The sequence below is a fragment of the Dysidea avara genome, chromosome 4, assembly GCF_963678975.1.
Source record: "Dysidea avara chromosome 4, odDysAvar1.4, whole genome shotgun sequence".
Taxonomy (NCBI): Eukaryota; Metazoa; Porifera; class Demospongiae; order Dictyoceratida; family Dysideidae; genus Dysidea; species Dysidea avara.
The window spans coordinates 25,575,835-25,591,342 of record NC_089275.1 but is presented as its reverse complement, the minus strand read 5'-3'; the positions used below and the strand labels follow the sequence as shown (position 1 = coordinate 25,591,342).

Genomic DNA, 15,508 nt, shown 5'->3' with positions numbered 1-15,508 from the left:
GTGTCGTGTGGCCAAGAAAGCTAGTGTGCCACACCACGCTTGTATTGACAGGAAAAAAAGAAAATGCAATTTTCATGAATGCATATCTTCAGGGTTCCTTCTTCAAAGCACACTATTTTCACATTATAGCTGTCTGCTAGGTAGAGTAGGCAACACAGCAGATTTGATTCCACACACTAAGTTTGCAGTGAGTCTGATAAATATCCATGGTGCTATGAATGTTTATTTGCACAAAAAGACTGAACTTTTGGTTATTGCTACAGCGTAAACTGCTTATGGGAATAACTTGAAATTTGGTGTGTACACAAGCTAGCCATCATAGCAGTGTCTTTTGATGCATTGAAAAACGAGGAGTAACACCTACAGGGTTTCAAAGCAAAAACCAACTTTAACACATTAGGCTTGCAAAGTTACTATATGTACATTGATAAGATCAGTATTTTTGACAGATTTTGAATGCTGTACGAGTTCAGCCAGATGTAAACAATTTTGAAATTCAACAATATTTGGTGTGGTAGTAGGTTAATCCTTCTCCTCGCTCAATTTCTACTTTGTAAATGAAAATTCTAGTTAAATCTACTTAATAGTAAACACTTATAATTTCATAGATCTATCAATGGAAATTCTAGATTGTTCTAGAACATTATCAGAGGCGTAGCTACAATGTAGGCAGGTGAGGCAGTTGCCTCACCAAATATTGGTGACTGAACTGAGAGCTACGTTGGACCTTTTAGATGCATTGAGAGTTTGCATTAACAAAGTTTATATAATATTTAGTTCAACTTATTGTACATAGTAAGAGTCCATCCAGGGGCAGCTCTAGGGGGTTAACTACTGAGATTGATATACTCTAATAGAGCACTCATCCTAATACAACAGTCAAGCAAGTTTTTAATAAGTTTGATAAAATTAATTAATTAAACTACTTAAATTGCTCTCACAATCAATCTCAGATGGTCTTACTTTCCCAGGGGAGCATAATCCAGACCCCCCGGATTGACATTTTATAGATGTCTATGTACTACTTAAGTCAAAGTTTGAGCAACATGCATAAAATACCATGATGTGCATTCTTTGCAAGTAGCTACCATAGTAGTAGGACTAAAATTACCTACAGATTCAATCTTTTAATTCTTAATTTTCAAAAAATTTCCTGGGGGCATGTCCCCAGACGCTAGCTGGACCATACTACGCATGCTGATTGTACTTGCACACTAGAGTGCATGCATCATTCATAAAGCATTTCAAGGTCTGCCTAACCTATTTAAAATTTCTAGCTACGCCCCTGATTATATGTGCATTGCACATGTATTAGAAATTCTCAAAAAAGTGCGCTCTATTAGAATATTGCAATAACATTAACAAATAGTCAAATAAAACATGCAATACAATACAATTATAACTTCTGTCACAAACATCATTGTGTCTAGCTATAGGTGGGTATAAACAATCCCCAAAGCAAGCCTATGAGTGGCTTTGGGGCCTTAGAGAGTACAAAAAATGAAATGCACACAAAAACAGCCAAGCTGTAAAAGGAAAGGATGCAGTCTGCAAAAGCCAGGGTGAAAAAGTTGTAAAATCTAAAATGGCTGCAATGCCATTAGCACTACTTAATAAGGCTGTAAATTTATTAGCACTAACATCATTGCAGCCATCACTTTTGATTTCACAACTTTTTCACCCAAGCTTTTAAAGGCTGCACCCTGTTTTACAGTTTGGCTGTTTTTGTGTGGATCACTTATACTGCTACAAATGCTTGTAGTGATAGTCACAATTAACCTAATGCAGTCAGAAAAATTAAATGTACACAAGTCATTCAGCTAATAAAGATTCATCTACGTAACCCAACTGGACTGAATCAGTGGCACTGGACTTGCAATCGTCTTTAGTTTGTGAGTTTGCACAGCCACCAAGAACAATGATGGCATGATTAGTAATGGTAGTGACAGCAATGTATGCTAGCTTATCAGTCAATGAACCAATCTTCTTCCATGACTTGGACTCCACATCATAACACGAAATATCCTCAACTGTGTTACCCTGAGGATCACTACCACCCACTATCATTGGAGGATATGCATCTGGAAGAATAGTGGCATTGATGTAAGGAGCATCTGGTAGGGGACTCCAACCACTGTTTGGTGTAAGAGGTTGGTTATCTTGTGACTGGCTTATCACATCTTTTATTGGTATTGAGTAAACGTTTTTTGAGGTAGAGGGGGGAGAGCTGCCAAGCGTTCTTGTTAGATACAATGTATCACTTGAAATGGTAGCAGACAAGCTGAACATCTTCCTTGGCAAGGAGATCTTCACTTTGGTCCAATGACACTCTGTAGTGTGCATCACTTCAATATCATTTAATTTATCCTCTCTCTGCTTCCCACCAGCAACAATGACATAGTCACCCCAACTGACAACAGCCGGAAAACATCTCTGCTCCTTTAGGTTGGGATAATCATTAGTCCAAGATTTGTTTATTGTGTCGTAAGTACTGACCTGATCAGTAACCTTATTTGTGTCTAAGTCCAGTCCACCAAATAGTACAAGTTTGCCACATACAACATGGGGAACAGCTGATTTATTCTTAGGCAAAGGCAAAACATTCCAATTACCACTTAACAAATCAAACTTAAAAACACGAGTACTTGCACCATGGCCAGCTTCATTTTGCTTTTCACTGCCTTCTACTAGTTTGCTTAGATCTACATTTTCACATGAGCAAACACCTCCCGTCACATACAAGAAATTAGCAATCCTAACCACATAAGCAGAATACATTTTTACTGGTAGATTGGTAAGCTGTTTCCACTTTATTGGGCCTCCATTCTTTTGCAATGAGTGTATCAGTGATGGCAACACCTGGGAAGGGAGGATAAATTAAACAATTACAAGCCACATACACTGTAAAAGCACATAGCACTTATAAAATCAAACATACACAACTGAGTACATTTGTACTAGTAATAGCATGGGTAGCAGTGAAATTTGGGATAAATACCACGAGTGTTGTATTGGAAATTTACCATTTTCAATACAACAAGAGTGGTATTTATCCCAAATTTCACTGCTACCCATGCTATTCCCAGTTAATACCATACTTGCTGTATATACGCATGCTGTGCATTAGCGTTGCTATGTACACAATTTGTCACTATGTACTAAACACGCGTAAACACTAATTGGCGCTACATTGTTAACATAAATTTCTAGCCAATGAAATTGCAATTACAACCTTTTCACTGCTAATTGTTAACCAAGAATCTGGAAAAGTGGGATCCAGATAATTGAGGTTCCACTGTACAGTCGCCCACATTTACAGTATGTCCAAACAGTTTCAGGACTTTTCCTGGTAATGGGGATTTCTTCACAAGATTTTGTTACTGCATTACCCGCAAAGTAATGGTAAGGTTGAAGCTATGCTTTTCGCTACCTCCTGAAGTGGCCATTCATTTAATGAAGACAAACTCTATCATGCCCTTCTTCAGTATTGAAACACAAGTCTCCTGCCTAGAAATTATATGGCAGACCAGTAAAAGACACCATACTGACTCACCAATGATCCTTCACCCAAGGATGGCAGAAGCAAAGATATCAAATTAAGGTAAAAGCCACTCAGTCATTGCAACAAGCACATGTCATACTACAATCAGCATGCTAGACACTTACCAGACATCGGAATAGGCTCCAATGTAACTCTTCAGCACCCTTAGACTAAAATCTAAGAAACTGCGATTGATGTTATTCCTCATCACCTAGTCAAAACTCACAGTGGACGTGTTGTAACTTGCAAATGCCACTATTCATGCCACAGAACTGTAGCATCTTTATATCCCGCAATCATAGAGGCCCCCAACACAACTACATTAACATAGTACCACAACTACTACTCATAGAGTGGATGACACTACCTACTTGAGGTGTTTTAGCCATACTCACAAGCCGCTCCCAATTAGAAGACCCACATTAACCATAATCAGCATTCATGACTATTCCATATCACGAATGCTTGGGGGAGGTGTAGGAACTATAAGACTGACTCATGCATAATTATACTATTATCATTGCACTGTCATGTGATTTAATTATATGCATCATGACCATTGTTGGTTGTTCCTACAACATGAATCCTTTGTAATTAAATGACATTGTAGTTATTCCTCAAAAGAAGCTAAAGTGTGTAAGTTTATGGTGTTTGCAGTGGTAAATAAGCAAAACAGATTATTTTAGTTTACTCAGCTACATACAAGTGTCTGACTTTCAGATAAATTGTTAAGACTTCAATGCTTAATAGCTGTGGTAGCATAGGTATCGGCAGATGATTTCACTTTAAGTACTGGTATCGAAAATATTGACAAAAGTGGTATTGGCACACCTCTAAAAAATACCTAATATTAAAGAATTTGGTTCAATTAAATAATAGCATTCCATCATGGTGACTTTGTAAAATATTCATTGATCTAATTATACAAACTCTGTTTAGTAACTTGACACTTTAAAGGAACAGTACAAAACCAGGAAACTACACAAAATATCATTCAGCATTGTATAATGACAGCCTCTCACCTTCTTTCCAAAGAGACATTTGTACATAATATACTGGGGACTGTCTCTAACATGAGCCACCAAGTCACAAACTCTGCCACAATCTGGTCGTGATGCACTGTCCTCACTCAAGCAACTGTCAACAAGTGGTCGAGTAGGATTATAGTCATCTAATGTGTTTACCAAACTACCATCAATGGATGGAATAGCCTGTGTTAAAACTTGCAAGCAAAGTACTCCTAGAGCAAAAACATCTGACTTCATGTTATGTATAGGCTGTTCCTTAGATAGCTCAGGAGCTATGAAGGCTTGTGGCTCATCCTCATTGGTTGTTTTACAAATAAGACCAGATTGTTGTAACTGTGGACAAATATAATCACCTATTTTAGCCTGACGATCATGATTGATCAAAACATTTCTACCATGAAGGTTGGAGTGGATGATATCATTTCGATGCAGGAACCATAAGCCATCAGCCATGTTTTGGATAAGACTTAATTGCTCAGAATACGGTAGAATATTCCAACACCGTTTGACAAACTCATCAAGATTTTCGGGAAACATTTCAGTCAGCAACACAAAATCTTCCAAATTAGTTTGCGTAGCCTTAAAAACTTCCACATGAGGGTGATCAAGCCGAAAAAATTTATTACAGGTTGCAGTCAGTTTCATCACTACATTAGAGTCCTCTACATAGCGATCACTGTGTATGGTCTTTCCAGCACACCAACCTTCATGGTACTTGACTCTCTGCACTACTCCAAATTTTCCTGCTCCCAAAAGTAAATTGTTTTCTTCCTTTGAGTCACCTTTAGACAATTGCTACGTAATGAAAACAAAGCAACAAAACAAAAGTATAGTCCATTAGTTAGTGCATAAAACTATAACACATGGGTTTTCTAGCAGTTGAAAAATATATGTACTATATTAAATTGAACCAGAGATAGGACAACGCTCATATAGCATTTTGTGATTTTATAGTTTAATACAATCTGTACTGTGTAAAAATATATAATTGTAAAGGTATTTCAGCTCCACTGTTGGATAGAAAGCTCCTTTCTGTTCCACCACAGAACTTACAGGGTAGTTCTGCAGGGCTGGTGGAAACCAGATATATCTATATCATACAGTATGGTAGTACTGTATATTAGGGATCATGAAGAATTGGGCTTTTGTAGCCAAAAATATCACCCTAAAACCAGCCTCATATTCCCTTCATGACAGCTTGGCAGCATTGGTTAGGTACAGCCAAGCCCAAAAATGTCTTCAGGCCAACCCTAAACCCTTCCAAAAAGTTTTATGCGAATTTAAAAACCTTCTATTTAATGGATTTTTATGCTGACTGACAAACTAACTAACTAAGTGATGCCTCCAGCCAAGCATAACTCAACGATGGATTGGGCTACGGGTTGATTTCTTCACTGTTCGACGTTGCTTCATCCTGAGATGTGCCTTTTCGCCAAACACAGTATGTACAATACATGCATCATGGACTTGCCTTTGTCTTCCTTTGTGTTCCAGTTCTTTTCACTGACAACGCTATGTGTCGATTCGCAATAGTGCGATGGGGCTTCCCTGTGGCTGTGTTGGCCAATCGCCCGTATTTTCCATAGTGACTGGGTTTATTGCAGAGATGCTTCTCGTATTGTAACATTGTGTAACGGGCGGAGTATAGCTGAAAACAAAGCGTAATGGCTACCACCCTTTCTGTAACACAATTGATCGTTGGGGTGCGCGTTCTGACACAAAATTACTTTTATGACATTCCTGGTGCTTTCAATGCAGTATGTGCTGGTTCATTTGTTATAATCATGTTATAAAAAAAGTTAACAAACAAGTAGAAGGAAAAATTAAGAATTTAGTTGGATTAGGGATCAAAAAGTAGTGAAACAAGGGAATAGCTAAAAAGTAGTGAAGCAAGGAAGGTTGCCTATACCTGCAGATATATGGACATTTAATCCCTAATACGGTTATAGACTGAAATTTAGGGACTAAATGTCCACTAGCATATCTGCAGGTATAGGCAACCTTCCTTGTTTTAGCTATTCCCTTGTTTCACTACTTTTTCTTCCTTTGATTCCTAATCCAACTTAAAATTCCTAATTTTCCTTCTACTTGTATATATATATATATATACATATGCATTATCTGGATATTTGGATAATAATTTACTATCCGGGTAGTGATTTGAAGCCATCAGGAAATTTAAAGCATTTTTGTGTTAAACTTTCCTTGACACGTACATAGCTTCCACTTTAACATTACAATATTTAATCTTCATACAGACCGTATGAATGTGAGGTTTGTTTCTATTCTAAAGTATTAGTAAAACAAGCATGTTACAATAAAATATACAATGAGTGATGATGTCATTATCCATAGGATATCCAGTTAAAGACACACGGTAGCGTGTTGTGTGGCCAAGAAAGCCGGCACCCCACACCGTGAGTATATTTACAGGATGCGATTTTCATGCATATGTAGCTCCATGCTCCCTTCTCGAATTGGAACCATTTTTATATTGCAAACTCCCTCTGCCTTCCACATATCACATACCAAATTTGAGCAAGATTGCCTAACGCAATCGTGAAATATAAGCCTTCAAATTCTGGTTTAATTTCTTCGTTTTATTTTTATTTTTTCGTTTAGGGGGCTCAGGAGGTTTAGATTATTCTTTTCGCACATTATACAAAAACCATTATAAAATGTAAATGTGTAGCTCGATTGTCTTGAGCTTTGGTTCACTTTAAGAACGTACTGCAGCACAATCACGTACCAGTGCAAATCTGATTAAAGTCATAGAGCTATGGATGATTATTTGCATTTAAAAAGGCCAACTTGTCACGTCTACAGAGTAAAGCGCTTATGGGAACAACTTAAAAACCGGTATGCATATACAGTAGGTCAACCATCATAGCTCAAACCTTTTGTGATTTAAAAGAAATTACATTGACAGCTATATAGTTACGTACAAGGCAAAAACCAAACAACTGTAAATGGCAGGGTCGAAATACTCAAATAATAGAAGTCACGATGGGCTAAAAAGGTACATGAAAAATGTCGAAAAAATAGTTACTGACCAGCGTTCGAACCAGGGACCTCCACACTAAACATCCAAATCCTTAACCACTGGGCCGTTGCTATCACAACTGATCACCTCACTTAATTTCTACTTTATAAATGAAAATTCTAGCTAAAATCTACTCAATAGTGAAAAGTTCAATTTTGTAGATCTATCAATGAAAAATCTAGATTGTTCTAGAACATTCTATGTGTGTTCTATTAGAAATCCTCATAAAAATGTGCACTCTACAGTAGTGCCCTGCGATATATCGGTAATACCGTTTATCGTGATAAATTATCATAACCGATTATCATACCGTGACAGCATTTGATAACCAATATATCGAGATACCGGTATATCGATGAATGCCGGTATAGGATTGCTTTAAACCCAGCCTTTGGTGTTTAATTTTCCAATTTGTTGGTAGTTTAGCAGACACGCCCTGAACAAAAACTTGAGGTTGTCACATTACAAAACACATGCTTAGTTGTACTGAACCATATATTTTTTTGGTTTTTGGGATGATACCACTTGATACTAGCCCCATGATGCAATAGTTACAATAACAAGCTATTAGTAACTATATACCGATATAACGTGATACTTTCCTGTTGCTAATACCGTGTATTCAAATTTCAATACCGCCAAGCTCTACTCTACAGTATTAGAGCATTACAAAAGTAATCAAATAAACTCTGTAATACTGTACTATTACAACTTCTCTAGTATTCCATCAAATCAAAGCCAGTGATTATTTTGGTACAGATCGCGGCAGGGTAGTACACTACTATTAAGACCTACTTGTGCCAATCGTCATCATCATAATCATCATAATAAGTGCTATGCTAACAAAACTTGTGATAACCGGATGCAAATTGTATTTTAGCATGGATTTGCTTTGTAAAAATTTAGCAACTGCAACTTATCGTGTTTTGCATGAAAAATCGAGATATACTCTAATAAAACAGTCACTGCAAAATCTTAATTGACAAATAGTGTACCTAACTTGGAAGGTATTTACTTTGTTATAAAACACTACTGCAAATAAATACAGACACTATATACGTACCTGTATGTATTGTTTAGTTAAGGCTGCCCTTCATTTTCGTACAGATTAGTATGGGACATGCCCCCTTTCACCTTGATTTCTGGTAGTCTACAAAACTACAGTAGATGCACCATTTTTCGGTTTTTTTATGCTCATATAGCCCATTGTGAAACGCATTCACAATGTCCTGAGGAACTCGTTTCACCCGTATTTCAAGCTAGCACAAATAAACCACCTCAAAGCAAAATGCTTCCCTACTGGGAAGGTTTATACTGGCACTGTACAGCCACATACAGGCTGCTTTTAGCATTAGCCATTTTGCTCACGTGGGTGTAAAAAGACAAACAAATAATTATACACAAACATACACTTTTTGGAAAACAAATTTAGTAAACCAGACACGCATCCACAGCTGGCCTTCAAATATGTGGAATTATTCCTGAAGACCATCCTATTATTCTGGAATTATTCCTGATTCTTTTTAATACCTATTATTCCTCAAATTATTCTGCACATGCCTAGCTCTATCCAATAGCAAGCAGCAGCACATAGGCTTAGCAACTTGGGGGGAGGGGGGCAAGGGGGCTGGAGCCCCCTATTGATTTTAGTTTGCAAAAGGATCAAAATACTCTAATAGAACAGTCAGTTGTTCTAATAGAGCAGTCAGTACATAAAATTGCCCTCAGAAGGCTAATTTTCCTGTGGGGGCATGCCCCCAGAACCCCTAGAGAGATCATGCTTTGCATGTTAGCTGACAGTGTGTGTGTGCTTTACACACTAGTACTGTTGTACCATACATTATAGAGGACATTACGGCCTTCTATAATCTATGGTTGTACCTACTGTACGTAGCTTTACATCCAGAGCTCCCCTATCTAAAAATATTTTGCTACGTTTATGCTGAGCACAATGTTGAAGTCAGAAGTGATACACATACCAGGTGTTCAGTAATAAAACTTATACACTCACTTTACTGTCTGTAACTAGGAGCATTTCAACAAATAAGTGCTTAGAGTTCACATAAAATATTTCCTAACATATATAGTAAACTTTGATTCACAATTTAATCATCAGAAACATTCTAATTTTTCATCTAAGCATTCAAATCCTCAATTTTAGCAGTTGTTAATACACTATCTGTATTATTGATGTATTGACAGGTGACCTCAAATGAAACCAGTTGCTAAAGTGGTTAAATGCACAAATACACTACAACACTAGAAATGTATGTTCTTCATAAGTGACAAGTCAAAAAGAGACATACCCTATTAGGTCGCTTTGCTTCCAGGTCTTTTCTTAATTGTTCACATATCTCTTTCAACTGCTTCACTTCATGTTCCCTCTTTTCAAGCCGACTTCTCAGCAAAGCACATTCTTTTTCTAACTGACTAACTTTCTGTAAGTTCTGTTTACAAGAACACTTAAATAAAACCACTATTACCTTTTTTGCTCAAAATTGTAAACAATACACTCTATTGCAAACAATTACTGACTTAAGATACACAGTAAAATATTGATAATATTAACTTCACTAAACAAACAAAAGAGAAGTTGTAACACTATTTGTAACAAACAAAAATGTGACCGGATCTGCAAAAATCCGACACAATCGCGCAAGCCTAAATTTACAGTATAAAGCATTGAATACAATGGGTGAAATATTTGCGTATCATTAAAAAATTCTGTAACACTTTGTAGTGAAGAAAGGGACTAACAACAAAAACCTGGATATCGTTTTATTTGTCTACTCAAGAGGAATTTGAAATTTTTGTTTCGTTGCAGTACACTCAAGGATATGCAAGTTATGGGTGTTTGTTTCCATCATATCAAAATGATAGTACGCAGTAAATTTTTCTGTACGTATTTCACCTTTGTACATACAAGAAAGGTGATACAAGGAAACCGTACCCAGTGATTGATTCCCTTATTCATAGCGAACATGATGGTACAAATTACAACTCCGTATGTCATTCTGCTCAGAAGCTACAAACGTTTTAATAAGCGCCTGTAATTTATTTTCCTTATACTTACTGTACAAATCAATTTTTCTACTTTTGCTACTTAACCCTTAAACACGCATAAGCCTATATATATATATATATAGGCAGATTACGCATGCCCCTGGAAAACGCATAAGCCTATATATAGGCTTTTACGCATGGCTGTAAACAAAGCGCTGTGACTTTCGAAGCGTTCATCATAATTATGGCTTTGTAATTTGTGCCATTCTACTCGTGATGTAATAAGCATTAAAATGTTACCTAGGGGTTTACCCTACGACCAAAGTATAGGAACTAAAACTCGCCGTGAAAATAATTCTTAACAAAGAACTACAAAAATGTGTTACATACCTTTAGAAAATGATCAATAACTCCTTGCCAGTTGGTCCGAATCACTGCAAACAAGTATTAGTTGAATCACCATTCAATGGTGAATCAGGCCATATACAGCTCACATGATTAAACCCACAATTAATATGACAGGCAAGATGAAGAATGTACTGTTGCAATAAAGTGAGACATTTTCTTCTTCGCTTTATAACAAGTAAGCCTTTGTTGCTACAGTGGTTATTTAGCCTTCCCCAAATAAGCCAATGAATAAGCTTTCTATTGGTATCTCGTTTTAGGCTAATAGAGTTAGGAAAGGCTATCTTGCCTCACCATATAAGTTTGCTTTGTCTAAACACGTATTCCTTAAAAGTTACGTGCGCATTTACTGCTTAATTCCTTAAAAGTTTCATGCGCATTTAAGGGTTAATAGGACTGTAACTCACAAAGTTATTGGCACATGAAGCAGAACATACACTTGGCTAAGTACATGTAGATTGCCAGTTAAATTATTAGATCAGCTAAATTGGCAGGGAGAGCTGTTTTTGCTGTAATCAAACACTTTGTCATAATTAGCAATATTTGCAGCAGAGTAGGCTTGGATCGATTATGTCGGAATAATTTTTGGTATAATACAGTAGGGGATGAAAAGCATAAAGCATAATGCTGGCATAATAGAGCATAATTAAGAGCATAAAGGGCAAATTTCTCCCACGCGAAGTATAATATCTGCTATAACAGTCACAAAGTCAAGGGCTAATCTGTTTTGGATGATGAAATGATTCCTGATGAGTAGAAAAATACATATTTAGTCTTACTACAAGTTTACACTTGACGGAATTAATGCTTTTCATTGTGGGGGGTTAGAGTTCCCAATTAATTTCAGTATTTCTTTTGGCTAGCACTTCAACATCTAATGCTAGGGGGGTGTTGGATACCCCAGGAATAAAAAAAAAAAAGAAAAAAGTTTTATAGGACACATGTAGTCATGTGCCAACTACACCTGTAGTACCAAGGCATTACAAAGCAGTTTAGCTGAGCTTAAATCATTGAATTTGGTATTATATAAAGCATTTCATCGGCTGGTTTTGAATAAAATGTGATACGATGGTTATGATTATTGGAAGCTCAATAATTAGATGACAATGCCATAGAAGCTCTGATCATGATAATAGACACCCCTACCTGGATTGGAAGCACACGTATAGTGCCCATACAAAACTACGTGACTATCCACGTTTCGTGCCTGAAATTTTGAAACACTCTTTTTCATTTGAAGATTCTGTTTTATAGCTCGGTTGCTTTAACTAGTATATTTAGTAGATTGTTTCTTGGGTGGCGATTGGCCTACTACTGGTACAGGCGCTTTCTGTATAAAAGTATTTGAACATGTTTGTGAAAATGGCTGGATGAACAAGTCTAGTTTAAGGCTGATGCTCATTACTAAATAATGATACGAGTACTGGTATGTGTTTCACGGTATATTCGTTCCAGTTTAGTCAAGTTTACAAATCCCGCCTCTCGTATCAACCTTTCGCGCTTGTCAAACTTCTAGCTAATACACATCAGTACACCCACTATGAATAGGCCAAACCTTATATTCCACTAGTATTTTTAAAAATTGTAAATTTAAAAATAAAGTAGGGATTTATGCAACAAAAAGTAATGGTATTACAGCATAGCTCAGTGGGAAAGTCTCTACTTTGGCATTAAGCAAAATAATTTGTCAAGGTACTGTGCCAAAGTAGGGACTTTCCCACTGAGCTATGCTTTAATACCATCATTCATCGTTTGTTTCACTACTTTTTGTTGCATAGATCCCTACTTCATTTTATTTACTTTTTTGTTGTGTAGCATAGCTAGCTACAATGCAACTTGTGACTGTTCTATTAGAGTATCATACATGACTGTTGTATTAGAGTGACTGTTGTATTAGAGTATATCTTGAGTCAGCCAAGAGGTGTGCAGCTAGCTAGACCAATAAGGGGTGAGGTCATTGTGTTTACTGTTAAGTAAACAGCTAGATTGTTAAGAGGTGTGGTTTCTGTACTCTATCGCTAGTCCACCTAGATCTAATTGATGGGCATGGTCGTGAACCTATCGCAAACAGGATCCCAATCGCGAACTGTTGTGCATATCTGCCCTTGTAGTAGCGCCAGGACTGAAGTGCTTCTGAAATCCAGCCCTGAAATAATTCTGTGGCATCTATATATGTTGCTGAAAGAAAAGATTGATACAGAAAATTAACGCCTAAATATGGTTTCGTTGGATGAAGAAGAAGACAAGCAGCCTGATTGAAGATATAAGAAGAGACAAGGCGCAGAGGGCCTACACTCATCGGAACCCCAAAAGGCACGTCCCACTGGTGAGTTTGTTATTGTGGAGTAAAATGGTGGCTGTACGCTGCTTCGTTTGGCCTCTAGCTTTGTGACTGTGGTCAATGAGTGAGGCAGTGAGACTAAAATTCGAGTTTTGGTGATTTTTTAAAATTCTATATCTGGCCACCTGTAAGTGTTTTGTTATATTTAATGCTGTTTTATATATTATATGGACTAGTACTATCCCGTAAAGGTGATTTTCGTCGCGTAAAATGTCTCTAGGATGATTAAAGGCAGAATTTTGGGCGGCGTGCGACATTTTTAAGGCGATCCCTACTTAAACGGTACAGTATGATAGCTTACTACTCACCAGTAAGCAAAACATGTTCTTATAAAATATACTCCCGGTGCTGTGTACAGTATAATGGGTGCGAAGTACGGATAGAATAGGTGGCACTTAGAAGTTTCCAATCTAGTATGGGGTGTCTCTTATCTATGCTCTGATGATAATAAAGTTAAGTGTTGAGTCAGTATAGCTAGTGAATGTCTAGACATTGAAGTTTCTGCAGGTCTGAAGTGAGACTGGGGTTAATGTCAAACCAGGAAAATATTTTAAAATGCATGATCGAGATTCTCTAATAGAACAGTCAAACACTCTTACAGAACAGTCATCGCATGCAGCAGAGAGAATAAGAACCATTTAAGTGTCTATCCCCAGGAAGGAGGCTAGTATGTTCTTGGTATGGTGCTGCAAATGCAAGTTACATATTATACTGAGCAGTTGCTGTCCTTTGAATACAACTCAGAAGATCAATCAGAAACCATGCATAATGTTTTGTATATAATTATTTGCATACAAAACTACAAAGTTACTACACAATAAAAACTCTATAGCTTCTGAGGGACTATAGATATGCTTTCCTGCTCTAATATGCCTATACTAACTTTAAAGCACATCCCAATTTCAAGCTATCGCTATTATTTGTATGTTGCAGTAGAAGTGATATGTCTCCATTCACCTTACATCATTTGAAGAACTTCTCTGCACAAAGAAAAAACACACAAAATAAAGCATAATGTACTTCTTAAAAGCATAAAAACAAGCATAATAGGCAGAAAATTGGGGAAATGCCAAAAAGAATAATAGGCAAATTTTGGAGCAAAATAGATTCAAGCCTACAGCAAAGATAATGATTTTTCAGTAGGTTAGCACACCTCACTTCTTACCACTGTATATAGTAATGTTGCATGAATGTTTAACCAACGATAGAGCCTTGATTAGAGCAGCAAGCTTGTACAATGCAAATTCAGTCACATATGGCAAGTCAGCTAGTACACGCTATCATTATAGCAGAAAGAACTCTGTAATGATATCGTATTGCTTGTTCCAGGATGGATGGGTTGTGTATACATTTCTATAGCTAAAAGTTTACTCTGTATATCATTCAGACGGTTAGTTAATCACTGCTATCACATTCCTTGCAGCACACTGAGCAGGAGTGTATAAAATTAATGCTTTAGAACACATAACAAATAGTAATGGCACCATCAGAAACAGTTTTTCAATACATGTATTCAGCATATGCTCATTGCAGTCCAGTAGTCCAGTCCATTGAAAAGTGACCGAAATCCACACAAAAACAATCAAACTGTAAAAAAGGATGCAGCCTTCAAAACACTTGGATTAGAAAGTTGTGAAGTCAATGGTGGTGGCCAAGAAATAATGTGAATGCTAATACAGCCATTATTAACATTTACAGCCATTTCTTTGCCACCACCTTTGATTTCACAACTCGGGTGTTTTTTGAAGGCTACACCCTTTTTTACAACTTGGCTATTTTTCTGTAAATTTCACTTCTTTTTTGGTTATAAGGCCCCACAGCCATAGGCTGGCTTTGGAGGTTGTTTTTCACCCACATTTCTTATCTACAGACACATGATTATATCAAACAGAACCACCATAGAAATATTATATACAATGAAAAGCACCTTAATGGAAGAGTCTTAATACAACTAACATCAAATCCAGCATTATTTACAAGAGAACACTTATAGAAAGCTGACTATCAATTTTTTTTAAATCACCAAAAACGTAATTTTTGGACTGCTAGTCTGCTGCTGGCCTGACCACAGTCGCAAAGCTAAGTCAAACAAAGCAGTCCTCAGCCACAATTTCATGCTACAATAACAAACTCACATCTAAAACGTG

General features: G+C 36.9%; 1 protein-coding gene across 1 annotated transcript in view; it reads right to left on the bottom strand.

The window, feature by feature from the left end:
- Positions 1–1,722: 1,722 nt before the first annotated feature.
- LOC136254542 (uncharacterized) overlaps positions 1,723–15,508 on the bottom strand; it is a 30,206-nt gene continuing 16,420 nt past the window's right edge. Inside the window, exons 3-5 of the mRNA XM_066047280.1 lie at positions 9,919–10,059; positions 4,564–5,364; positions 1,723–2,859 (exon numbers count right to left, since the gene is read on the bottom strand). Coding sequence (XP_065903352.1) covers positions 1,813–2,859; positions 4,564–5,364; positions 9,919–10,059 — 1,989 coding nt within the window. The 3' untranslated portion in view covers positions 1,723–1,812. The remainder of the gene's footprint in view (positions 2,860–4,563; positions 5,365–9,918; positions 10,060–15,508) is intronic.